Source organism: Bombus huntii, chromosome 3 (assembly GCF_024542735.1).
Source record: "Bombus huntii isolate Logan2020A chromosome 3, iyBomHunt1.1, whole genome shotgun sequence".
NCBI classification, from domain to species: Eukaryota; Metazoa; Arthropoda; class Insecta; order Hymenoptera; family Apidae; genus Bombus; species Bombus huntii.
The window spans coordinates 19,148,070-19,175,859 of NC_066240.1; the positions used below are offsets into that span (position 1 = coordinate 19,148,070).

The 27,790-nt window shown below is 34.8% G+C and overlaps 1 protein-coding gene and 1 non-coding gene across 3 annotated transcripts; both read left to right on the forward strand.

The window, feature by feature from the left end:
* The first annotated feature begins 1,409 nt into the window (after positions 1-1,409).
* Positions 1,410-27,641, forward strand: LOC126864173 (synaptic vesicle glycoprotein 2B). Of its 2 annotated transcripts, none has more exons than XM_050615212.1 (10): positions 1,410-1,643; positions 22,639-22,877; positions 23,477-23,536; positions 23,653-23,736; positions 23,817-24,141; positions 24,555-24,676; positions 24,834-25,072; positions 25,225-25,666; positions 26,208-26,495; positions 26,983-27,641. In XM_050615212.1, exons 2-10 carry the CDS (start codon positions 22,841-22,843, stop codon positions 27,036-27,038), a joined length of 1,653 nt encoding a protein of 550 aa, XP_050471169.1. In that variant the 5' UTR covers positions 1,410-1,643; positions 22,639-22,840; the 3' UTR covers positions 27,039-27,641. The 2 variants fall into 2 exon arrangements, with proteins under 2 accessions (XP_050471169.1, XP_050471170.1); XM_050615213.1 differs by lacking the exon at positions 1,410-1,643 and adding an exon at positions 10,602-10,872.
* Trnar-ucg (transfer RNA arginine (anticodon UCG)) lies at positions 20,845-20,917 on the forward strand. Its single transcript has one exon. It is a non-coding gene; the product is annotated as a tRNA-Arg (tRNA).
* Positions 27,642-27,790: the final 149 nt, after the last annotated feature.

Consider the following 27,790-nt stretch of genomic DNA (forward strand, 5'->3'; position numbering starts at 1 on the left):
GCTGTTCCAATGATAGGTCCTACTTGAAATCTATGTTAGTTAGAGATCGATGACTGTTTCGTCAAATTTGTGACATCCATTAATCACTAAATATATTATTTACTAGATTATTAGATTTACTAGATATAGTATTACTAGATTACTAGATAACAATCAAGTTCATTTTTTCTTATTTATACTGTTTACGAGATACTTCTATATCTTTATAGTATCATTTCGTAAAAATTTTGTTGCGATAAATATTCACTAAAAATTCATTAAAATGCATTGTATACGCGTCTATTGAAGTAATTGGTGCATGTTTGTAAACCTGATTGGAACAAGTGCATAGGTTGAGTCGTTCGGTGACCTCTTTCTTTCGCATAGTTACTTTTCTGTCGTGTATGCATACAACGTTGAATAATCACGACAATATAGCAGCCTCGAGTAATTAAGGAGTTATACGCTTAGGAAAATTGAATCAACGTTACGATCGTTTCGCGTAACGTTTCGCTAATTGGATCCTCGGATGTAATTTCATTCGTTTGTTTCATTGGACTCCATCAAGAAGACAATGTTCTATAAAAAGTTAAGGTAATTATTATTACCATGTGTGAAACGAATATTACACTCAACAAATCGATAAAATTATTAAGTTTATGTAAATTAAGGTAATGTTTACGCAAACTATTGCTACAAAATTCTAGAAGAATACTTTTAATAACTTACGAGAACGCCAAAGATATTTCAATATGGCAACTTAAATTGAATTTTAATAAAAATTAATCACGACTTCTCATTTTCAATTGCCAATGGTTACTTTACTAGTTGTTAATCTTCTATGTTACAGATAATGATAATATGCAACGAAGAGTTTGGAAGAAAAGTTGTGTTAGTAATAAAATCTTTTGTTTGAAAAATCTATGGACGAAATTAAATTCTAATGGAGGAAACATCGAAAAACATTACGTATGAGATATGTCGACACTTCGATGCGCGTTATATTCTTCATTTGCTGCCACATATAGAAATGTTACATATTAAAGAAATTGGTAATTAGATTTTGTACATAAATAATACGAATGTACATAACACAAATCTCATATCATTTTCTATACTTTTTCTTTTTCAAAAAAGAATTTACTTGTGCCACTTTCCCCCTAAAATCCTAGTATACAATCGAAATCAAAAAGTGATCGATTTAGAAGGTGCAAAGGAAGTTCTTCCGGTCCAGCATAAATTTATTTATCCAGCGACAAGTTCGCGCTTAGCTAGTTATCCTTAACCGTGAGTTTTATTACTTCCGTGAAGCTGTCAATGGTCGTCTATTATCCCCCTTCGCGTGAGGTATACCTTTTTTCTAGTGCTGTGCACAAAGGAAAGGAGGGGGAAGGGGCCGCCTGATTTCGCGGTCCCGTGCGACGTCCCTGAGTTGGCAGTTGTACTAACAGATTGACAGACGTACTCGCCGCGAACTGACCCCTTCGTAGTGATTTAGTTATCTCTCTATCGACGCCTCGCCAACTCCTATAACTTGGATCGTAATAAAAAGAAAGAGGAAAAAAAGTGTTACCGGAAGTGTTGTATCAAAAGGTAACGCGAATTCTACGCTGAATGAGCTCCTGCCGGTTTGAAATTGTCTCGAGACGAGATATTATGATTAGGTGAGTAACTAAATTAGGTTTGATCTTCTTTTGAGTGGTCGTCCCGTCGTTCCGCAATTCAGTGGTTGTTAGAGATTTTTCAGTGACTTTGGTCCTAGTGACAAGATATTTCTTTTAGATACAACGATATATGTGTGTTCTTCAACCCAAAGTAGTCGCTAAAAATCTCGTAATTGATGCGACTATAAATAAACGAATAAGAAGAAGAAGTTCTATGGTACAAGATCGTTTGAATAAAGCTTGTTAGGCAATTGTATTAGTATTAACGATACAAGTTAAATTAAGTAATATTAAGTAATATTTCAAGTATAATATATAGTTCTCTATAAGGAGATTTTAATATTAACGTGGAACTATTTATTCAGTTGGATAAAACGAGGATCATATCGCAACATCCAGTTTTCTTAATCCATATTTAATCTCGGTAATGTTTAAGCTATTAATTACGAGGTAATGTATGATTAGTAAGAACCACAGAATTACTAGTTATAAGATAGTAATATCCTTTAAATATTCTTTTTTCGATATTTCTTAGATAACTTTTTATATTCTTTTCTCTAATAAAATTAGATTAGAGTTAATTAATACAATATCGTGGTTGTACTAATTTGAAACTTTATTATCGTCTTTTAAACGTTTTTTAAACAAAATATAAATCGATTATTTTATAACATTTGCAGCAAAAAATTAGGTTGAAGTATAACTCAAATTAAAATAGAAAAAAAGCTCGATGGTTATATATCAGTGTGAAACTTTGTTATTGGCTTGATCTCTTTAAATCCATTACTTAATTCAAACTTCCTTATTGCTTTAAGTAAAGATTCGCTGCGTTTTCGTGAAGTGCATTCCATTCATGAGCGAGTAAATTAAATGAACTGATGTAAGTAGTAGTATTTCGTGTGCATCTTAGTATTTGCAAGTGTCTAATAGGGTGCTAGTAGATCAAATGAATTCGTGGTGAAATCAGCTTACAGTGCTCGATAATAAGTCTAGTGGATTTCGAGCGGAAATAGATCATACCGGTCATTTGTGACACGTATGAACACTCGGGATAGTTACAATGGTGTTTAAAGTAGCAAGATCTGATACGTTTTATACACAGAAAATTCGAATAATATTTTGCTTAAGTCTGCTGTTCTCGCTTTTTCTTCACATTGGTACGTATGTCTTTAAATATTTTCTATTCTTGAGATATTTTATTCATAAAAAGCACGGAATACGCAAAAGGTAAAATTACATCGAATATTAAAATTAAATATTTAAAGACACATTGATCCAATGAAAGCAGCAGGGTTTATGACGTTTACCATTCTTTTTAGTTTTTCGTAAACTTACCTAAATCAAATATCATTATGAAAATGTACGACGCCCATTTTGTTTAATAGTCACATTTCGTTTAGTAGTAACAAGGATCAGAAAATATTTCGTTTAATTTTTCCTATACAGATAAGAGGCCTATGAGAAATTTAGACCAGCTATATGCGTTATGTAACAACATTAACAAGTCAGAGTTAACGATTGAGTAATGCATTAGATAATTAAGGTTTGAAGCTCGGTGCTAGACACTTTTCCATTCGAAACGACGTAATTTTCCGACCTCTAAATTTGATTTACGCGATACAATAAATCAATGGAAAAGAAGTTTATCCAGCATTGAAATATTGCCTAACCTACAAAATGCCTATACCGTATTGGTAACATACGTAAGATTCAAGATCGTGTCTATATCGTAAATTTGAAAATTCTTCATCGTAAGTACAATTTGCAATAGATTGCGAAGTACACGATATATATGCCATAATGTGACGCAAATTGTTAATTTTATGGAAAGAATAAAGAAAGCAGAATATTATTAAATGATTGAATCCATCGAAAATTTATTACGTGGTGCTTTATTCTGACTTTTCGTTCATATAAGAGAATAATTTCTTTTTTAGAGCAGCTTAACTTCCCTACAATTTTATAATTATATTATAATTTAATAACCCCAACACAGGAAAATATAATTTTATTATTTTATAACCTTTTAATTTTATCATTTTCCTAAGACTTCTTTCGAGTAGCTTAATTCTGTGTCTCACTTTTTGAAAGCACAAATTTAATATTTTAGTAAACTGTAGTTGAGAAAACAAAATTACAATTGCGGATCTGGTTTCTTTAAAAGGAGCACGTTTTGCTTGCTAGTTTTCGAAACGGTTTGGTAAACACAGATAACAGCCCATTATTATCATATTTTGCACGGTGACATGAAAAGATGAGCACAATCAAATTGCAATTTTCTTTGAAAACTTAAGCAACGTTAAAAAAATTACGACACCCGGAAGAATAAATCTTTAAAAAAAATCGACAAAAAACAGATGTTGAACGATTCAACGTCTTACGATAATTAAATGATAATTGCGTAAAGTTACAGCTGTTCGCAATTACAGTAGATGCAAAAATTCTCAAAATTCTACAACTTTACATTATTTACTTAAAGATATATCTTCGATTTGAAAAATTTTAATATTGAAAAATCAGATAGACAAATGAAAAAAGAATTGAGAGTCGTAATAATAAAAACTGACAGAAGCACGTGCTTATTATACGTACTTGGTATGTATAGCGCAGAGTTGATTCTTTCAAAAAAAAAAATCACACGTCCAACGTCAGAAATTCAAATTTGTTCGCGTTGGAAAATGAGATAAATCGGTGAGACGAACAAATTGAAATCTTGCAACAGTAATAAAACCAGGTAAACGTAATAGCTCACCGTAGGTATGGCGGAAATCTAGCGCAGCAACAACTGGATTTCCAATCTGATTTCCATCGATCGGTTGATTCTGGCCTCATTGATCGACAGATTTATTATCAGAAGTATACAATCGATCTACTGCGATTCTATTGAACTCAGACAGGATGGTCGATGCGATATTTTTGTATCCTTCTGTTTATCCGTTTAAAATCAGCCAATGTTTGTATAATATCACAATCGTAAAATGTAATTTTTGTAAATAATACTTTGTTTAAAAAATACACACGTACATATATTTTCAAGACAAATATTTAAACGGCTGATAAAAATATTAAAATACGTATTCCACGATGCAAGTCACGGTAAAGCAAGAGTAACCAAAAGCGAGACGGATAAACATACGAAGAGTTAAATATTTTAAATATTTCATTATATCGCTATTGATCGAATCAAGTCATGCATGACAAACGCGCGTGGTTTAACACACGTAAACCTGATATAGCATCGTAATAGGCGAAAATATTGCTTTACCTTTAGCTTGAAATGCAAATGTCGCAATGAAACCGATTTTCTCACGTGGATCGCTATTTGAACCAGGATGTCATTGCCAACGAGTTACAGCGTGTACCTCCCCCGAGAGTCCTAGATCCTAGAAATTCTAGAATGGTTTCTTTCGCAGTACCTTTATCGAGAAAATTAGACTCCTTTGTGAGTTCATTCAATCAGAATGAAAGATAATCTTCTTGAACCGAACATAAGTAAACAAGATTAACGTACCTGGTTGATTAAATTCTGTAAATTAAAATCCATTTCTCTATTCGCTCTTTCAACGACCAATATAAGTATAATAAACGGATGGCGGATTTTTATGTATTTATGCGTAGTTCGAAGATCCAAGAATGCATAATATGCAAAAATATACGAAATGCTCGATGTATAGCGGTCGTTTTAATATTTGATAAGTATCGAGATACTTTTGTCGCTCACTGTATATACGAGAAGAGGTTATTGAGAAGAGAGCGCTGTATGACGCGAACTGCATCGAATTTCTTGGGTTCCGCCGAAACGACGCGCATTCAGCTCCCATTCAACTCGCAACATCCACCCACGCAATCACGCTGCAACCGTGCAGTACGTGACGCGTGATCCGCAAGATTTTTACGCTGCTTGCCGGTTGATTGCCCCCAGAGCACGTTGATGACGTCAGTACACTCGATGATTCACTACGAGCAACTCGTGTACACGACGCCGGACACACATGACCGTGCGTGTGCATAATTCGCATTACTTTCACGCGTCTGTGTACACTGTACACCTGAACGCATTTGCCGCGTTGATACATTCGGCCACGTTCGCGTTTCTTACCATGTTGGATTGCTTTTCACGTTACTACTTTATTCTATTTCTGTCGATTTAGAGCAATCCGCGCGCGATAAAATTCACCATCGTGCGAAGACCGCAGATGAAAAGCACAATTCATATTTCTCGTCTTTTATAGAGAAGGAATTTTAAAAGTTAACGCGTACGTTTTGGCGATCGATGCAACATCAAATCTGTCTCTGCGTTTGATTTTCATTCTGTAACGATTTGTTCAATTTGCTCCGCTCTTTGACCCATTTCCTACTCGCATTTTCTGTTCATTGTCAGTCGTATTTCTCTATTACCAAGAGATTTCTTAACCCTCGCATAGTGTCCTCGTAGATTGCAGACTACAATGATTTATGTTGGATCATTTAAGTTTACGACATTTAAATTTCGTATTTTTTATTCTCAGTGTTAAAAACTAGTAATAAGGTATTCTTCTATTCCTGTTTCTATCGCTAAGAGAAATTTCTTAAGTATGCGGATAACATGGGAGAATCATTTATTGACACGCGTTATTTTACATCCGAATTTTATTATATGTATATGATCAGATCTTCGGGAAATATCTGAAATGTTTGCCGAGACTGTATCATATATGTGTTAACTGAAAAGTATGTAGTATAATGGCCATTTTATTATGTAGACGACATCGTAGGCTTCATAGGACTGGATACTACCGATACATCGTCATGTGATCTCCCAAGTTCAACAAAGTTCGATAACATCATCGTTGATTAGAATGCCAAAGACCATAGTCTGGAAAATATTTATTACGTATCGTTTCGATCACGACGCCATTGTTTCGCTTTCTTAATCAGCCAGTAGCTAATGAAATCTATTTCTTACTAACCGATATTCCTAATTCTTTCTCTAATTTTTTACTTTTATTTCAAGATCGATATTTCTTATCTTACATTTTCATTTATTGAAATAAATATTTACGCGACATATATTTCGATAAAATAGTTTTAATGTGTTATTAGAGCCATTTTTTAATCAGAAGCCTCATCGGAATCGCAAAGTCAATTCTTCCTTAGAAAACCAATGAAGATCCAGCATTTGAACACTCACCATAGAAAAATTCTATATCCACGTTAAGCATTTATGTTATACAGGGTGGTTGGTAACTGGTGGCACCAGCGGAAAGGGGGTGATTCTACGCGAAAAAAGAAGTCGAAAATATAGAATAAAAATTTTTCTTTTTTTTTAATTTTTCCATCGAGACAACGATCTACAGTGAGATCCGTTATAACGAGACGCGATAAAGTGCACGCGTACCGAGCGAAAATTCAAAGTCGATTTTCTCGAAAACAAAGCCTCGAACGAAAAATTTTTATTCTATATTTTCGACTTCTTTTTTCGCGTAGAATCACCCTCTTTCCGCTTGTACCACCAGTTACCAACCACCCTGTATATGTAATGCGACACAATTTATATTGGTATATATCTGAAATTGTATTGGTCAAATTTGAGACTAATCTGAAAATGTATATAGAAATTAGAAGGTATTTGTTGCAAACATGTATTCAATAAAAAATTGATATAAAGCCTGATAGCCATCTTGAGTATATAATAAGTGTCAAACGTGGTCTTAGCGATTATCGAGCTTCGTTAAAATATAATGGATAATCGACCGTTTAAATAGATCTATGATCTTTGCGAAATAATTATACACATGCTTGTACTAAATATTTTCTAACTTCAATATACATCAAGAACCTAAATTCGCAGCACAAGGGAAGTCCTAGCCCGAAATAGGACGAAAATCAAGGATACCAAAATTGTGTTCGGGGCTTCGTTTTCGAGAACATCGAGCTTGAAAAGTTGCCATCGCGAAGGACACTGCAACGAGCGAAACAGAAACGAATAGAGACAATCATTGCGCGGCGAGACAATCGATTACATGATAGTCATATATCATTGCGTATATTAATGCCGAGTAAGATTGTAAGACAATGCAACCATGTTTCTGTCCGCGTATCACGCCTGGTATCTCGATGACTGTGAGTGCAACACACGTTTCATTTGTCCGTAAAAGTTTGCGACAATATCGCGAAGGTGGTGGAAGATACAAGATACGTACTAACAGTTATAGGTTGAGGGAAATTCAGGCGACCTCGGTTCTGGAAATATGGGCTAAACAGGGTGACTAAAATTCAGTAGAGTAGGATTCGATGAAATAGAATATGGCCGACTATACTAACGAACTATAACTATATTTCTAATAAATTCTTTCTTAATTCGAAATTATATATAAAATCGAACTTTCTTTATAATTCCTCTAATACACCATAGCCAGAATAAACATCAAGTAGTTTGAAATAAATATCGAATTTATCATCCGATTCTATTTTATAGGATCGTAAAAATTGGAAGCTGTAAAGCCGTGTTGGTTCGTACACGGTCAGTAGTTTAGTCAAGTAGCATGTAAAAGCGAATTTACACCGCTTTCATCCTCGTTTCATCCGCAATGATCATCGAAAGTTAAGAGTGTAGATTCGGCTTTACTTGCTATTTGATGGATACTGGCCGTGTCTGAATCAGCCTTTAAGTTAGTGGCGAGCTCGCAACGGTTTGTAGTTCGTGTGCATAAGACACGAAAAGCTGGTTCCACTTTGGCGCTTGTTAAGCCGCCGTAAGATTTACTACAAACAGTGTCTCCATTATCACGTTTCTTTCAACACGAGTTGACGTGTATCTTTTTAAAGTTGGTAAACCCACATGATTGACGACACGATTGCTGCGCAATTAGCGATACATTCTCGTTCAATTTCGACTCTGTTCTTACCGTTGATTGATTTTATGAGCCACCAATTTGTCTTCTGGAAAACGCACAATCGTCCATCCGCGATGTTTTGCTTTACCAAAAAAATTGAGATATATTCTTCGAAAATCAAGCAATGTAATTGTTAAACATTTCGTTTGCAAGCTTGCGTTAAAATTATCTTTCAATCTCTCCGTATGATATTTATTTTCAGATTATTTTTCGATACAACCAAAGGCTGAGTTCACTTTCCGATAAAAACTAAAACAGAAAACCTTAAACGTTTCCTAATATATTTTCCTAATTATCGTAATTTCCCGATGTATAATAACTACATGGTAGATGTTAACCTTAACTAGTTTAGTCGAGGCAAATAGGTTATATGCTTTGTGTCAGAAATGAATAGCAGATAGGTTAACCAATAAAATGGATATGGGATATAAACGAATGGGGATCAGGGTTTTCGAGATCGATGGCAAGAACGTGAAGACCCGTCGTTGATTTCGGCGAGTCGTTTCCGGAAATTTGTATCTCGCTACATCGTAAAGTACTTCCTTCATATTGTAAATAAATAATCACGGAAGACGACCAGCATCGATATATTGTCGTGATTCTTAGTTATTGAGAAAAAAAAACATATTTTAGTGTAACGTCTCTACAAGAGGAAAATCGGAAAAATACCGATATTTATTTCGATTTTCGATAATATATTGGTTTCGATATAGCTTCGATGGCATAATATCGGTATCAAAATCATACAGGATTTAAAGTAACAATGAAAAGGAACTAAGAAATCGTGTAAAAAGATTTCACGAGGAGTTGTTTTATTTTTTCGTCGGTAATACGATTAAGTAATATTGCGTAAGACGAAGAACAAAAAAATAAGACCGAGTATTACGGTGCTTTTTATTGTTCGCCAGATACATTTGTCGAATTAATTCAATTTATCATTTGTTTATTCGTTAAGCGACTCGTTAAATTTGCTCTTCTCGAACGGCGAGATTCTTTTTAAGGTGAAATTTTTTTCTTAGCTAATGACCAGCAAAATCGTTGGCAGGAGAGCAAGTTCAGAAAAGTATAATAAATCTGTCAAAATGCTCTTGTCTAAATTTATGATCGTACAACATGGAACAACGTGTAGATGGCGCGGAAGAATTCGAAACGTGTCCTTCGCTGTGCTTCGCGAATTAATTTATACGACGATACTAAATTAATCTGAAACCAATACCACAATTAGCTTTGTTTTCGAACCAACGCTGAATTCTACTAGCTGCTGGTCGAAATTCCCATTTCGATCAAACGTCGATAATCGATAACGCGAAACAACTAGAGAACTGATTTAAAGGAATTGAACGTCTCGATTGATCCTCGTTTCGAACCGACTGTTGGGCCACGTGTGCGATTAAGATTGCCGTTCTGACGAATCAACGCTCTGCTACTGCTCTATTCTTTGCATATTTTTTTGCATCTTGAAATTTTCCATATATTCCACAATTTACCGTAATGTACCGTATCTTGTGGAATATTACGCTTCTAAATTTCCCACGAATGTATAAAAATTCGCAGTCTACTAATAATTGACCTTCCAATAATATCCACTGTCTTTCTATATTCTTGCATATGACGAGTATTTTGTGCAATATCGCAGTTTCAAAATTCCCCATAAACGCAGAGGAATCCACCATCTTACTGGCAATCGATCTAGTAAATATTATACGAACGACATAATGTTCAGCAGGATAACCTATTAAACCGCAAGAAACGTGCAATGTCGAACGAAAGATCGCACTCGGCCGCTAGCCTCGTTACAATAAAACAATTAATATCAATATTAATCCACTGATAATGCATCATCGATTTTCCAACTATAGGTTAGTTATCGATAAACAATCAATTAAAGCGGAAAAAATGCTTTCTCGCGGGTGTCCAACGACCGACTCCTGCTATCGATGTCGCGGCGATATTCGCGGCAATCGTTTACACGAGGTTACGCAACTGATGGTCGCGTCGTCGCGAGTACCGCGAATTTCTTCAACGCCATGCGCTTTTATGTTTCTCTCAAAGAGCATTCGCAAGCTGACACTCGCACAACGCGAAGTGTGTCAGAACGAAACTTCGCTATAAACTCGTATAAAGTAATTTATTCATCAAAAGATGGATGTCGGTTTTCGTGATCTCGTTTGCTCTTTTTCCAACGACTCGTCGTTGACTCTCTGGATGCAGATACGTTTGTGTGTGGCTTCTACGAACGAAGAGTGGGGAATATTGGTGCCTCGTGGCCTCCCCTATATAAGGTTTGCGCTCTCCCATTGCCTCTCGGTTCCCCAATTCGGGCAACTTCTCCGAGACTTGGCAAACCGCACACTGTAAGTTTTACAATTCTTTTTTCTTCTATTTAACTACCGTTAAATGTAAAACTTCGTGTCGATTTTTGGCTCAGACATGCCCGTTAACATTTCAAAGAGAAACTTTTCTTAATATTCTGCGATAATAATACGAAATAGCGCAAAAAACCGTGGCCTATCGATGTCAATGTTAAATGTGAAATTTGTCTGAAACGCAAAGAAACGATCGTAGCAGTCGATTCATATTTATATTTAACGTATTTTCATCGAAATTGGTTATATCGATATCGGTCGATCAAGATGTATCGATATCACGATGTTCGAGTATAGTTGGAAGATATTTACGTTTGTTAATATCTCTTGAAATTGTTAATATCTTTGTGTTTTCTGTTTCGCACAAATGGCACAATTAGGTTCTTCGATTCTATTGCGTTATTTTGAGAGATGATGGCGAGAAGGAACGAACGTCTTCTTTCTTGTTTGCCAGATCGAGCTTAGAACGTTCGATAGAAGCAGAGGACGCAGTTGTTCATGATTGTCTATGCACCTGTTACTTATCAATGTAATTGAATCTTCAAGAATTAAAGATCTTATAGTGATGTTTACGTTTCGTCTATTTTATTACCCGATTTCCATAATTCGAGCTATGGAAACGTACCAGTTTGTCACGACTCTGCATTCGTATAAATATCGTCGGCCATTGAACTGTTTGAAAAATGTCAGTAAAAAGCCTACTTTCGCTCAATACGCTAAACACGTTATTCAAGATCAAAATTGACCAACAATTACGTCGACTGACATCACGTCGAATGAATCTTAATCTCAATCAATAAATTAAAACCGCACGCCGGCAGTTAGCCATCGAGATGGCGAACGTCTGCGAAGTAAACATACCGCGTTTCATGTAAACACATAATAATTCCAAATGCAGGATCGCGAAACGTGGACATTGAGACTAGAGCATCTTATTCTATTCGCGACGTAACCGGTTTTGAAAGGTTTTGGCATGGCTACACATGTTAAACAACGTTCTAACTTATTCTATGGATTGTCGATTCGCTGTAAGACGTGTCGCGATATCGACAAGATAACAACTAAAATAATATTTCGTTCATTTTGACGTTACTGCGGAGAATTATAGATTTTTTAACAAATTGGTCGTCCTATGGATACGATAAAGTTTAAAGGCGTTTATGAATAAATTACAGCAGTATTTTAGTAAATAACCTTTGATTTTATTCGCCAATGCCGGAATTACGTTCGCCTCAAATTCAATTAAAAATCGTTTCGACGTGCGAGTTTTGCAAATGATACGCGAAGATATAGTTATTTATTCTAGCATTTCTAGGAAGCGATTTCGAAAATTATGGTACTTTTAAATTTAAAACTCGGATTAATTTATCTGTAGTTCTCTGAATTTCTACACATTTCTTAAGAATTTCACAACACTTTTTGTCCGTATAATTAATCAATATCAATGGCAAAGGATTAAACTACGTTTTGTTATAAAACATAAAAAAATATAGCGTAAGAAATTACGATGATTCTTGGAGCGTAGACGGAATAAACCTTGCCCTAGTGACGACGAGGTCGACATATTTATTTCCATTTTTCATGTTACATTAGGCGAAAATTCGCTTTCCACCGCTGTTATCAGTTACGCTTGCCTTTTATCTCTCCCTTAATTAACAAGCTAACAAACGATTAATTCATCAGAGACGAATTTTCGTTAACGTTAGAACGCGTCATAATGATTTTGCAAAAATAAGCGCACTCTTTCTTGCGTAAAAACTAAAAGCATGGCTGCTTCAATAATAAACTTCATCAACTTCGTTTAGCTCGTTAAACTTAGATCAATCTTCAACATATATACTTACGTACGTTCATTTCGATTCTATTAATCCAATAATATTAGTTTGTTACTTCGGAGATATATATTTAGCGCAAGCATACATAAATGAGCTGCAATGGACGATGAAACGCTTATCGTAATTAATTAGTTGCCGGTATTTATGCAAATTCCTAGATATATTTGTAAATATAATTTTATAGAAAAAAATAGAATGTAAACACGCGCTTGTCTCGCTTCGAAAATATCTTTAATAATTCGACTGTGAATGTTTATGCGATTCATATGCGTCATGAACAACTGAAGAATTAGGATCCGAGTATAAACGTGTTTTAGCTATTAAATATCTATTTAGCCGTAATATTAATAATAATAATCGTTTTTTCGTTTTAATCGCATCATCCTAACTTACTACTAAGATCTGCTAAAGTTCCGCTGGTAAAATTCAGCTTAACTTATTAACACGTTCATCCGTCGATCAGAAACTTTTCTAACATAAGTAAAAGTTAACGAAGCCGCGTAAACGTTAAGTAGATCAGTTTCAATCCTTCCACGTACAAATATGATGCAATTTATTTTCAATAGAAATAAAATATCAAGTAACGTGATATTATTTACTATCGTTGGTGATTCTTGTCTTTTGGGCTTGAGATGGCTTCCGGTTTACGCTTCCTCTTACAGGAGATGTAATTTCCTATAGGATCAAGGATTGTAATTCGTCATAATTGAAATATAGGAAAATAACAAAATTATTATATCCAAGGAATTAACGGTCTACGTATAGCGTAAGTAACAGTTAACTGAATTTTCTCTCTTAACAAATTAATACGATATAACGCGATAACAAGAGCGTCAACGAGTCGATGAAACAACGTCGAAACGAAAGGATCGAAGGATCTGATATCCTTTGAAGCGAATCGGGCAAAGTAACGGGGGCATCTCCCTTCATGGCCACCATCGGCATGTCATTCGATAGACTAGGAAACGAACGGGAACGTTTGCAAACCGAGTGATAGGAGGTGGCAGTTTGCTTTTACTCTTCGATACTCTCTGACAGTCACTTCATTACCAAACGCCGCACCGTCTCTCGCGGATCCAATATTATTTTATTATACGTAGAAGCCGCGTGTAACACGATAAAACACGTTCTTATTCGTCAAATCGGTGCGTCGCAAATTTTTGTGCATTTTCATGTTCTTTGTTATTAGATCGTCGATTCGAAGCTTCTTTTCGAGACTTTTAAACAAGTGCATTCTACCTATCGCAAAGAGATTATTTTGGAAAATTCTTAACTTTTAACTCTGCTATTCCTCCTCATACTATTAGATACTATTTATTAAAAAAAAAAAAAAAAAAACAACTGTTTAAATACTTTGTTTCGTTCAAGTTTTGTTACCTTTTACAAACGCGAAGACCAAGTGGAACAGTAGCAGAGTTAATTATTTTGCAGGATTATTTGTCATTATTCGTAGACAGTAGAGCTAGACATTAAAGCTAGAAATTCATCGTTTGAATATTTTTCGAAAGAGGGACGATGTCCATAATCGCGAAGAACATATTTTATCAATTTATTTATTAATAGTAATAAGCATGTTTCGGACAATTAGTTTCGAAATTCAGAGTGCACGAAGTTCTTATCGATTTGCGCACTTTAATCGCTTTGTCTAATAAACCGGTGGTTCGCTATGATAATTACAGCTAATTAAACGATAACCTCGACGAAATGTTATATAATTTCGATAAATTTGAGGATTTACATACGCGATAGTTGTCATTTCTCAACGCACCTGACTTTTATCATTCTATTCACGGTATTTCCGCGTTTCCTAAATGCGACCACCCTCTAACTGGTATGCAGCATCAGTCGATCGATTAATTGATCCTTTCGTTTCGGACCACGGACCCCTGGATCGTGATTTCATGAAATTCCACGCCTCTTCCAGGAGTAAGTAATTTATTTTTTCGTTCTTAATCGCAACGATCGATTCTGACAATTAATTGTTACTAATTTTTCGATAAACGCTGTTTTTCGCGTGTCTCGTCAAAGATCTTCGGTCGACAAAATTTAATTATTAGAATATCAGATAAGACACGAGATATTTAACGTCAAATTACGCTGCGAGTGATTTAATCACTCGCCGAAACGTCCTTCTTACTTTATCATTCGCAAATCAAGTGAAATACCTTGTACCTTGTTAAATCAGATTCTAAGTAGGCTATGAAAGATTTAAAAGTATTCAACGTGTTGATACGAAGCGCAGTTTAAAAGTATTCCACGTGCAAAATAAATCTTTTCTCGAGTTCCACTTTTTTAATTGCGTTCATTTTCATACAAATCTGAAAAAAAAAAGATATTATTACTTCGATATCTCCAACGTTCTTCGTAAAATATTCAACGATTCAGAAATTTCTGTTCTTACTCGATCGAGCTGGTTTACATCGTGGCCTATCCCACCGAGACAAGGGAAATTATAAAACACGCAAGAAAACGGAAACGCAAAGGAGTCGAGAAATCCATTTATCGTACGTTTATTTCTGATTGAGAGCGATCATGAATCAACGATACGCTTATCGAAAACGTGCCAATTAGTTAGCAGTGGTAGCGTGGTGTGAACCAGTCTTAACGAGTATGATGACACCGCTTTTCAGCGACGGCATCGCTTCTCTGCCGCCGGTAAATTTGTCGACAACGAGACTGATTATTATGTCCTTGCGAGACTGACGATAATTATAAACCGCTTTACTTTCAGTGCCACACGCTTGACACGCCGATTAGAGCTTTCGAGAGCAGCTTGACCTCGTTTCCTTTTCGCACCGTTCGATCCGCAATCGCGGTCCACGTTTTTAATCAAACGCGATCCCCCGATTAACAGTCGCGTGACGGAGATGAACGCTCGACGTTCGCATTGATCGCGAATTTCGCCAATTTTTTCTATCTACAATGGCCTCTATCTATTTTACGAGTTTCTTTACCCATTTATCTTTGTTTCAATCGACGCTATGTTCGAGTCGAGCTAAGTAACTTGGTTACGAACGATTCTTAAACTACCTATATTTACAAGTAGATCGCGTATTTAACTTGGTATTTATTAGCGGCGTGATAAATAGCGAAATGTATCGTAGATATACATCGACAGTTGGGCGATCAAATTTCTCGTTTATTTATCATTCATAGTTCTTCGTTTTGCGGTTTCGACGAACTTTCCAATTTACATCACTTTATGTTGTTTGCTTTTTTCTTCAAATTTCCATTCGCTTTCGTGCAAAAGACCTTAGAATATAAAATATATATATCCTCGTTTTGCACGAGGATATAACTTGTACTCGTTAAAAGAAAATTTGTTCGACTCGTAATTTTCGTAAGTAAGTCACCGACGCGTGGAAATTATTCTTATTTAATAATTAATAGTTATTATAAATAAATGATACGATAGTTCGATAGAGTAATATTAACAAGCGACGAATCGAAAGAGAATGTAACTTGGAAGCCTCGAAACGGAATCCTATAAGAGGATTAATTTATGTTAATTCGATATCAATATCGTTTCAGTTCCATCACTTTTATGGGAAAATCGGCAAGGTCGAAGTAGTTTTACGATGGAAGAAGAACGAAGGTGTAGCAACTGTTCTCGTGTGACCGGATTGAAAAACGATAGGTGTAACAGCGAGAAAAATCGTTCGATGTAGAATGTAGGGGATTAGTACGTTTTTTTTTTTTATTTATTTATTTATTTATTTACATTTTACAATTTGTCCAGTAGGACATTTGGTAAAATATTATAGCTTAGTGGTATGATAATATAACATGTGGATGGCTACCCCCAGTGGGATACCATCTTCGAATTTGATTGATTTAAGGGAATTAGTACGTGTGTCGTATGTTACGAAGATGTCTTGTTTAAATAAAAAATATACGTATACAGTATTCCTACTGTCTCGCGGATTACTTCGTCTTATAGAAGAAAACGAGAATAGAAAATTACTAACAATCACGTGGAATCAAAGTTACAATTAATAAAAATGAGCTTTCTAGTTGAGATTACAGCAAGTTTTCGTATTTCCTCGTTTCTCGTAGCGCAGAAATCCCCTCTGTCTACGTTAAATAACTAGGAATCTCAGTAAAAACGCGAGGAGTGTTAAAAAATCATTCGCAACTCAAGTAATCTATAAATACACGTTTCACACGTGTAATATTACACGATTCTTCGCATTTTTCCATTCCGTCCTGCCGTTATTACTATTTCACTATCGACGAAGATTTTTCAAGAAACCATATTTTTCCCAATGATAACAGAAAATTATAAAAATACAGATGTCAATCGCTTATTTGCGAATTTGTTAAATAGTAAAAAATGGTTCGGAACATAGTTCGACGATGATAAAGTAAAGACTATGGCCTTTGCAGCCGTTTATAGTCATTGCAGGTACGAGAACACCGACCAATTCGAGACTGTGCTCTTGAAACTGTCGACCTTTTCGTTTCTATTTTCAGCATTTCCGTATCCAACTTGTTAAGTTACGAGATATTTAAAAAATAGTGTCATTCAAATCAGTGTTCTCTGAACATGTCAACGAATGCCTACTCATTCTTATTATCACAGTTTGTGATTCATCCTCGTGATAAACAACGTTGTCTTCTATTCTGTTACTCTGCTGATATTTGATAAAGCTGGAAGGAAAAGCTCTACGCGTGAAAATTTCTTCTTCGAGATTTCTTCTTTTTTTTTTTTTTTTTTTTCTGTACGGAGTTACAATTCGAGTTAAGATCTCCTTAATTGTCTTTTTGCCAGCAACCTTAGTTTTTATTGTAAATGTCGAAAAGTTCGTCGAAGAGCTCGTGATATTAGAACTGTGGCGAGTTATATAATAAATGCAAATAAGAGTAAGATTATTTTTGCATATTCTAAGAACCAGCGTTTTCCTGTATGAAAGGAAGTTTTCACACTCTGAAAGATATTGGTATAAACTATTCCAACTAAGTAAACTTTCAGGGCATACTGTACATGTAAAATTTATCGCACAACAGGCATAATTGACGTATATCTAAAAAAATTCGAATCGTAAATTATATGCGTAAACGTTTATACAGATGACAATTTATAAATATTGTTATCAGCTGAAACTGCTATTATGTCTCGTTTTATGTTTTATGTTCTGTAACGGGTCTCTATGTCGATAATGAATCACGTACGAAAAGTTACAATCGTTGTAATGACAAGTTCGACCGATGTAAAACGTGTAATTAACTGGAAAATATATCGTATCAAATTAGAGAGAAAGAAAGATAGTAAATTCTTTTCTAATACATATTCGTTGGATCTTGGGAAAAAAACAATCCTAGAACGATTTTTCCATTTTTTATCAACCTATGATACTTGATATTTTACCAAATTTAATAAAAATTCCGATAAATACAATTTGAACGTACAAAATATCTTGGAATTTCTCAACGAAAGATCAATTTTCTTTATGTTTGCAAGTAACGATATTTCGCAAAATTAATCGACGATCAAGTCGATAGAAAATCTTTCAAAAATTGTAAGATTTCTTATACCAAACGGGATTAAACAGAATTCGATTTTTAATTCTCTGGTCGGTGTTTGCGTTGATTAAATTTATTCCGGCGATACCATAGAAGACATCTATCGCTGTAACTAATGCTGTAACTAATTCTATCTAAATTCACTCGGTTTAAATTCCCAAGAAAGGAAATAAATAATCGACGTACTAGATTCTCTATAGATTCTCTGCTTAAAAGGTTTTCTGTATTAGTGCCAAGAGTGCACGTGGTGCACAGATCGCACCTGCAGCACGCATCATCGTAGATGGCAATTACATTACGACGGATCATTGAACTTAATTTCACAACGGATAATTGACAGTTTAACCGATGTAGTTAATTACGGTATGTCGTACAACGACCTGAATGCGATATCGCCTACCGTTTATTAAACCTTTTAAACGCACGATATTGTCGATATAAGTTACGATTAGATGGCTAATTTAACATCAAATTCATATTTTTATAAATATTGATTTACGTGTAAAATCAATGAAATAATACCGGAAACGAACGAAATAGAAAAACGTTTAAATATTAGATTTTACTGTTAGTTTCCACTCGTGAAGAGATCTTCAAACGCAGAATCACGAGTTAAAGGAATTCTTCCCTCGAGATAAAAGCATACTTATCTTGCATTATTGAAAAATAGCAGGCACGCGTCAGTCCACGTTTTAATTTAATCGATTCGAAGGAAACATTTGTCGAAAATTTGTTGGGACACATTTCGCGCAAGTAAAAGCATTCTTTGAAAGATTCGATATACAGGGTGGTTGGTAACTGGTGATACGAGCGGAAAGGGGTGATTTTACGCGAAAAAAGAAGTCGAAAATATAGAATAAAAATTTTTCGTTCGAGGCTTTGTTTTCGAGAAAATCGACTTTAAACTTTGGCTCGGTACGCGTGCACTTTATCGCGTCTCGTTACAACGGATCTCACTGTAGATCGTTGTCTCGATGGAAAAATTTAAAAAAGAAAAAAAAATTTTATTCTATATTTTCGACTTCTTTCTTCGCGTAGAATCACCCCTTTCCGCTTGTACCACCAGTTACCAACCACCCTGTATACTTCTTTACATACGCGAAATCGTCTTGTTGTCAAGGGAGAGCAATTAAACTTCCTAATGTCAGCTTTCAGTATTACATTTAAAGTACGTTTTACCACTACGATCATAATTACCAGAACGCTACACGTACATAGTTTGTACGTTTATTTCAATTCAATTGTTTGTTGTAACTTGAGCGAATTAGTATAGAGAAATTCTATGATAGAATCTTCGACGTAACTTTACAAGAAAATGCAATAATACAACGTACTCGGAAATTTAACTGTTATTAAATATATACCTTGCATTAACCTGATTAATATTAATCATCCGTATAATAATAACGTTACCATTAGGTATAGGATAGGTACACACGGAATACTTTAGACGAAGATATTAAATTATCGTACAATTTGCATTCACAATCGAACGAGTAACTAACGTGATTAATTACCTACTCAACTCAACGTTCATCATTTTGTCACGAGAATGATTAAAAGCCTGAAGATTTTGATCCTATAGAAACTTTATATTTATATACCAGCTGGTAAAACAACTTATCACGATAAGCATCAGAAAAGATGTTTAAATCTCGCCTTTTTCTATTCGGGACACTCTTGTCAGTTTTAAAATTACAAACGACAATTAAAAACGTTATAAGATATATCAAGAAACGTACGTACTTGTTAAAACGATGAAATATTTATTTCCGACTGTTAGAAATTATAAAACTAACAGATTACGGTGGAATAAACGTTCACGAGCAGAAAATGCGCACGTAGAACGAAACAAAAGAGGAAGTTAATATGTAAAATGGGTTCCGGATGATCGCGATTCACGAAGTCTGCGGAAGGTTTCGAAGAGACGCGCGTGATATCGTCTACTTAGCGAGTATTTGGTACAGGATGTCCGTCAATGTCTGCTAATATTCAGTCGTTTTCTAGAACGAGACGAAGACACGCCTCCCTCGCAATTATGTCGTTGAGCTTTTCAGGGTCTGTAATGGGATTTGCCAAGGTATTCGATTCAACATTTTCTCGAAATTCTTGTATTTTTTTCTATATCTCGTTGCGTTGGATATCGGTGTGATATCAATTACATGAAATTCCAAAGTAACATAACCGCGTGCGAACTTATAAATTCCAAACTTTTCGATTCAATTGCGAATCTAACCGCAAAATTACAAGATCTAATTTATATCTACTACGATACAAAAATTCCATCTTATAATTATGAAAAACAAACGATAAGCTACACTATTTATATAATATTCTATATAATTTAAATAAGTTTTCGAAATAGCCAAGTTACTCTACAATTATTATATAAATCATCGCTAAATTACCTATGTTCCGGTAAATGCAGATTTATAATCGTTTATGCGTTAGAGTAGCAACGTAGAGCGTTTATTTTTATCAAATAATATCGTATATCGGAAGCTGAAGTGTTTGCGCGATAACATTAATTCGTATCGAACGATAATAGGGGTGACATTCTCTTTAGCATTGAAATTTCAAATTCGGAAAACTACCCTTCAACGACCGTGTGGCCTAACGGATAAGGCGTCGGACTTCGGATCCGAAGATTGCAGGTTCGAGTCCTGTCACGGTCGATCCTTTCATTTTTCATTTTTTTTTCTTTCCATTTTGATCGGCCAAATTAATTTCTTTCTCCCTTCTCGTAAATGTAATTATTTTAGTTTACAACCCTGATCTAGTCGTATCACTTACTATAAAAAATATATCGGTTGAAATTGTACAGGGTGTCCCAAAATATAGACTCAATTTAAAAAAAAAAAAAAAAAAAGAGAGAGAGAAAGTTTATGTAGAGAAATTTGGTTCGAGGCTTGTCTTTCAAGTTGTAAACAGTGAACACTCCATAGATTGAGTTTGAAGCAAAGATATAATCGCCGGAGGCTTCAAAACCAGTCCTTTATTTTAAATAATAGCAGTTGTGTAAAACTCATCGGTCATAAGATATAAATTTGTCAACGTTGAACACTCTGTAAAAGAATAAACGAAGATTAATGTATTTATGCGACACACGTTTTTATCGATCCGCGTTAGAAACGTCGTCAGAGCTTTTACACTCCAACGTTGATCACACAAATAGTAAAAACACAAACGACATTAGCAAGAAGTTTCGCAAAAAATTAATAACTGATTTGAAATAGTTGCACTAGAAATAAAGATATTCTCGTTAGGGTAAACAAGAAACCCGGTTTCCTGGCATCCAGTTTCAGGAAAAATTCATTTCAGTTCGTTCCTTTTATTTGGATAAATATGCATCAGTCGAGTTTGTTTTCACGTTAGATTGTATCGAGGCTGTTATGATAATTCAAGAAATTATTCATAGCCTGATCTGTTCAGCCATGACGATATTCTCAGTGTGTAGTTTACGAGACTTTGTTCAGTCGAAAGATAGCGCGGAAAACCGACTGTTACGTATGCGATGGCTAGTTGCATCGAGCATAGAATTGTGGGAACACATAATAATTAAAGTGATCATAGTGTTTATATGTTAAACGAGTGCAGTCATCTGCGAATCAAGGTCAATCTTCGTAACCGTATAGATGATACGAATTTTTCGTTCTATTTTAATTGACGTTTCATCTCGCGTCTGAAAATTCAGTTCTTCGCCGATGAAAGAAGAAGTGTCTTAACTTAAAAAGAATGAAGATTTTCAAAGGGAAAAAAGGGTTCAAAGGGTCCTCGACAATCGTTATAAATTACACATTTACACGTAGCATTTTCCTCGATATTAAAGAGGGACTGAAACTTAAGTACCCTCGTGACATGCGAATCACGTCCCTCTCGCAACGTGCTTCGTGCAGACCCGATTATCGTTTCGTTGCCTCTGATTTCAAATCGTTGCCTTTCGGAATATTACGACCCACGCCCACTATTATCGTTGCAACTACGAATTGGCCCTACTTAAAGCCTCGATATCGTTTCCAATGGAAAGAGTAAATTCCTTCCGACTTGTCTATTCTTAATTCACCATCGAACATTGCGGTCTTCGTAAAATATAGTAGGAAATTAGTCGAGTGCGATCGATGATCGATATCGAGGATTTCAAATGTACATGTCAAATTATTAAAGCCAATTTTATTATGAATGTATCGTTTATGATAGCAACAACGGATCTATACATATATCTTGCCTGTACATGTTAATAAGACGATCGTTCGTCTAACGGAACAAGGCTTTATCACTTTCACTAGCTTTCGTATCTCTGTTTAGTGCTGTTAGTGAAAAGTAACGCGAAATACATACCCTTTTTCTGTTTATATAATGTGTCGTATACGTTATGTGTTTTTATATCGCGTTTCAGCTCACAAGTGAGCGTAGAACCTAGCCCCGCCGACGAGCAGCAGCAGATCAGCACAGATTCAGCAGAAAGACTTCGCCGAGATCCAGCAGCCCGCAAAAACAAGATCAATCTAATATCGAACGAAGCCCATCGTCGAGCACGAAGATTTCTCATCTAACTCTATTACAAAGCCAAATTCACCCAACTGCGCCGACATCGTAGAATGGTAGAGAGTGAACTTAATTCAAAGCACAATCATAGTACGTATCTTTCAAAATCTATTTCTCAAAGTATCTAATTTTTAAACCGATACGCATAGTATACTGTAACGAATTTTTTTGCTGGTACTTAAGTTTAGATTTTAAATGTTCGCATTGATTAGACGATTTACGAATATTTACGATTACCGTACATTGCGTACAAAACAGTTGAAATCCGAAGAATCGTAATGCAAAAGGATCATAGAATTGCTAAAATTCGTAAAGCAATACTTTTACAATGGGTTTTCACGTAATTAAGTAGTAAATATCTTATATTCACGTTTAACGCTGTGTTTGTAAACACAGCGGAGGTTAAAAGTACTACGGATGTTTAATGAATTCTTCTACAACTTCTAGAAAAAACTGTTCATTCTTTATTAGAAACAATAATACGATCGATTAAAGATCTATCTTAAACAGAACATCCCGAATGTATTGTAATGCGATGTATGAATTCATAGAAAATACTATAAATATTAAACATGATTATCATACTTCGCATTGATTTAAATAATATGCAATTCTTATTTCGAAATCATTAAGTGGTACAGTTATATAGGAATAAATTAAACACGAACCTGTTTTCTCATTTATTTCAGAGTGTGATGTAAAAGACGAGCGGCTAAACGGCTGTGGCTCTAAGGATCTCGAACTTGCCCGTAAGTATTATACAGAAATTCTGTCTATCTGTTAACAAAAATCGAAACGCCATATTATCTTGTGCATCGCTTAAATGTATTAAATATATTGAATATATTACAATGTTCTGTAACAGGTATTGGAACAACGGGCAAGACCCTAGACCCAGAGAAAGGATCCATCGTTAAAGCAGACTTTGAGAAGGCCATTGAACTTACCGGTAACTTCGTTATTTCTTTTCTTTCCCTTTATTTATTTATATTACGATACATATATACGAATTTACTCGATTCTTTTCAGACTATGGCAAATTTCACTACTTCCTCCTCACGGTGTGCGGCTTCGTCAGCACCAGCGAAGAGATGGACGTAATCTCTATGTCCTTCATTCTACCTAGTGCACAATGTGACCTAAAGCTCGATACCCAAGCCAAGGGATGGCTCAACTCGATCATCTTTATTGGTATGATGGCGGGTGCTTACGCCTGGGGCTCCGTAGCGGATGCCTTAGGTCGTCGAAAGGTTCTCATCGCCATCTCTTTCACGAATGCCCTTTGCATCGTCGCTTCCAGCTTCAGCCAGTCCTATGAACTTTTCATGTTCTTCCGTTTTTTAAATGGCGCTGCGTAAGTCAGTCCATTTACACTTTACATCTAAATTATTAACATCGTTCGTTTTTTTTTATTTTATATACTCTGGCCAATTTCATCGATGTACATTAAAATTACAATTTGAACGTTTGTAACAGCGATTTCAGCGACGATTTCGTCGATTACTTCGATATGCTACATACGGAGAAGCGTATAGAATAGGGCGGAACGAAATATGGGGGAGAAATTATTCTGCGTTATTCGTAACTTCTAATAATGAAACTTTACTCTTAATATTCTTTAACGATACACGCTTGAATCGAGTTAAAATACTATGTTAAAATGGGTCGTAGACTATTAAAAAATACTAAAGTTTTGTATTATATTATAGTTTAATAGCGATATTTTAAAGGATATAGCAAATTTTAGGAGAATTCACTGATTTTTAGACTTGGCGGCAGCGGACCTGTGATCTGGTCATATTTTGCTGAATTTCAACCGAAAGCAAAACGAGGCTCCATGCTGTCCTTCATGGCTGCATTCTGGACACTTGGAAACCTCTTTGTTGCTGGTAAATCTACGTAATCTTTTGATTAAATTTAATTATTATTAAATCAATATCGCGCTATACTCGCCTCATTGCCGTTTCTCGTTACAAAATAACATTGTTGTTTTAGTGTAAAAAGAAATTTGTGGTTTAATAAATGTATGCTTCTTTTTACTACCAGGTTTAGCATGGTCGATCATCCCTAACGACATCGGTATCGTAAGCTCATCGTTCACGTACAATTCTTGGCGAATCTTCCTGCTGATCTGCGCTGCTCCATCGTTTATCGTCGCGGGGCTACTCCTGCTGCTCCCTGAATCCCCCAAATACCTCTTGTCCTGCGGAAGATACGAAGAGGCACTCGATATTTTCCGTGGGATCTATGCCATTAACACTGGCAAACCGCGTGATAGTTACACGGTAAATACTATATATTCGTTGTTTTAATTAGCACTAAAAATTGTATATTTATATTTAGATACGTAATGATATAGACCATCTTATGTTTTCTGAATATAGAAATTCAGAAAATTCGAAAGAGTGTAATTTTAATTGTTATGATACGGATTTAGGTAAAGGAATTAATTTTGGACGACTTCCAAGAACCGGAACCGAAGAAGAATAACGTTGAAAAAAACAAATATAAAACAATGCTCGCTGACATCGTAGACAATAGCAAGCAACTGTTCGTCTCACCGATACTTCGTTTCACCGTAATATCGATCATCATCAATTTCACTTTTCACATCGGTTATTACGGTCTCATGATGTGGTTTCCGGAATTATTCAATCGTTTCGACGAATTCCATCGTGATCATCCTGATGAAGTTGCTTCGATATGTCAAGTAACCGAATATGTAGTTCAAAAAGGTTCTCAGAGTATCGAGAATTTTTGCTTGGATAAAATTGGCGCTTCCGTTTTTATGGAATCGTTGATTACCGTTGCATCCGCCATACCCGCAAATATCGTCGCTGTTTTAGGAATGGATCGTCTTGGTCGTAAATTCTTTTTAGGTAAGAATTATTTAATATTTGCATAAATACTTTATCACACGCTATTAAATTTTTAACGTATTTTTAACATTTTTTTTTTTTCGTAGATGGCCGATTTTTGAGAAAGGTAGAAGAGGAAAGACATTTATTATTTTTTACGTTCGATAGATTTTTTTAATACTATATATTTCATATACAACACGTTCAGTGTCAATTTTGATATAAAACTTCAATTTTCTATAGTTGTTGACAGATTTAATCTAATTTAGTAGTCTAAAGCAACAGAATTTTACTATTGTACTCAATAAATGTAGATAGCCTTCTAAAATGAGATCTTTGGATGTTAAAGTAAATCTTTGAACTCTATTGTAATGTATAACTAATAATTTAATATTTAAAAATTTTTTTGTTTATTCCGACAATTGTATTTTGTGTAAAAGATACTTTGTCCTCTTCTATTTTTTTTAACGAATCTACTATTTACAAGGATAACGCTGAGAATAACGTATAACTACTTAGCATTTATGCAAATGGCAATGTAAATAAAATACATTATTTGCAGTGTTCAGTACATTTTCATCAGGGCTCTGTTCAATCGGACTGTATTTCGTATACAACAAGCACCATAATCTGATCGTTTCGGCAATCTTTAGCGGTGTGATAAGCTGCGGAAACGCAGCCTTAGACTGTCTAATAACCGAAGTTTTCCCGACGCCACTTCGCGCTACAGGAATTGCTATTTCCATGGTTGCGGCCCGTCTCGGTGGAATTATTGGTAACATCGTAATAGCTCAACTCCTGGACATGTATTGTCCAGCACCAACTTTTATCGTTGCTGCTCTTCTAATAGGTAGATATTTTTAAGTTTTTTAAATGCTAATTAAAATGCTATTAACGTTAAAATTTACGTTACGTCGATTTGTATACGTCATGTAAATAGTTACATGGAAATCGATACATATTTTACAAGAAAAATGAGCAAAAATGTCATCATCTTTTATATATTGCTTAAACTCATTTTAGCAAATGAATTTGTTAAAATCTATTTATACATCCATATTATGCCATGGGCATAATTCTTCTATCTCTAATAGTTTCTAAGATAGTTCCCAAAAAATGTACTTCCAATTTTAAACTCAAAACAGAAAAAAATTACTTTTGACCACTTGTTAAGACAAGCTCGCTTACTACACATATAGATATGTTTATCGAACAAAAAAATACCTTTTTGAGATTTCTACATTTTGAAACAATTTGTACTTTTTTTTCATTTTTATCTTTTAATTAATAAATGAATTGAATTTTACTAAATAGTATAAATTATATTTCTCTTACAGGTGGAGGATTATTATGCTTATTCTTACCAAACACAACACGGGAACCACTTTCTTGACACCAGTGGAAAGTTACATCAGACCAACTAAATCGATGTACAATCATACACGTACCCTTCCAATTGCTAAACTTACCATATTTCAAAACAACACATTGTATGTTCATGCATTTGTTCGCATTTACTCATGAAACGATTCATTGTAAACAACGTATGTCGTGACGATTGAGCATCACATTCCTATTTTACATATCAATCTCGAATGACAATAAACAAAGTTGTATTAACAATTAGAATTCGTAGTAGATAGTAGAGGATATGTTTTTCAAGAATAAATGAAACACGAATACACAATTTCCTACAGTATCTTTCTTTGTAGAAAAACAAAGATATATTATTTCTATTATATGTTCAAATATTAGATATATCGTGACACTCCAATCGTGTGTGAATTTTGTGTATTATTCGCTAAACGTGAAATGTAGATACAGCATTTACGCTGATAATTCATGTGGTGTTTGTAAAATTTTTGTTATGTACTTTTGTATCTCTTGTCCATACTCCTGACACAACCATCATATTTATAAGATGTAACAATTACAAAATGTCTGAAATGTAAAACAACAATGTAACTATGAAAGAAAGTAAAGAAATTTAAGAAAATTGAGCTTTTTCCTCTATAGTGTACCCATAATCCTTTAGATTCTTATCTTAAATTTTATTATAGAAATATTATTAAATTTCAATAGAATTTGGCCCAAATTATTTATTCCTCTGTTAAGAAAAATGTACATACATGATAATGAAAAAGG

What these genes read in the sequence shown, in the direction of transcription:
- LOC126864173 (XM_050615212.1), top strand. Translation starts at nt 22,841, where the DNA reads ATGGTAGAGAGTGAACTTAATTCAAAGCACAATCATA. An exon ending in TAAGGATCTCGAACTTGCCC is followed by an intron (nt 23,537 to 23,652) that starts GTAAGTATTATA and finishes GTTCTGTAACAG; the next exon opens with GTATTGGAACAACGGGCAAG. An exon ending in CGTTTTTTAAATGGCGCTGC is followed by an intron (nt 24,142 to 24,554) that starts GTAAGTCAGTCC and finishes ACTGATTTTTAG; the next exon opens with ACTTGGCGGCAGCGGACCTG.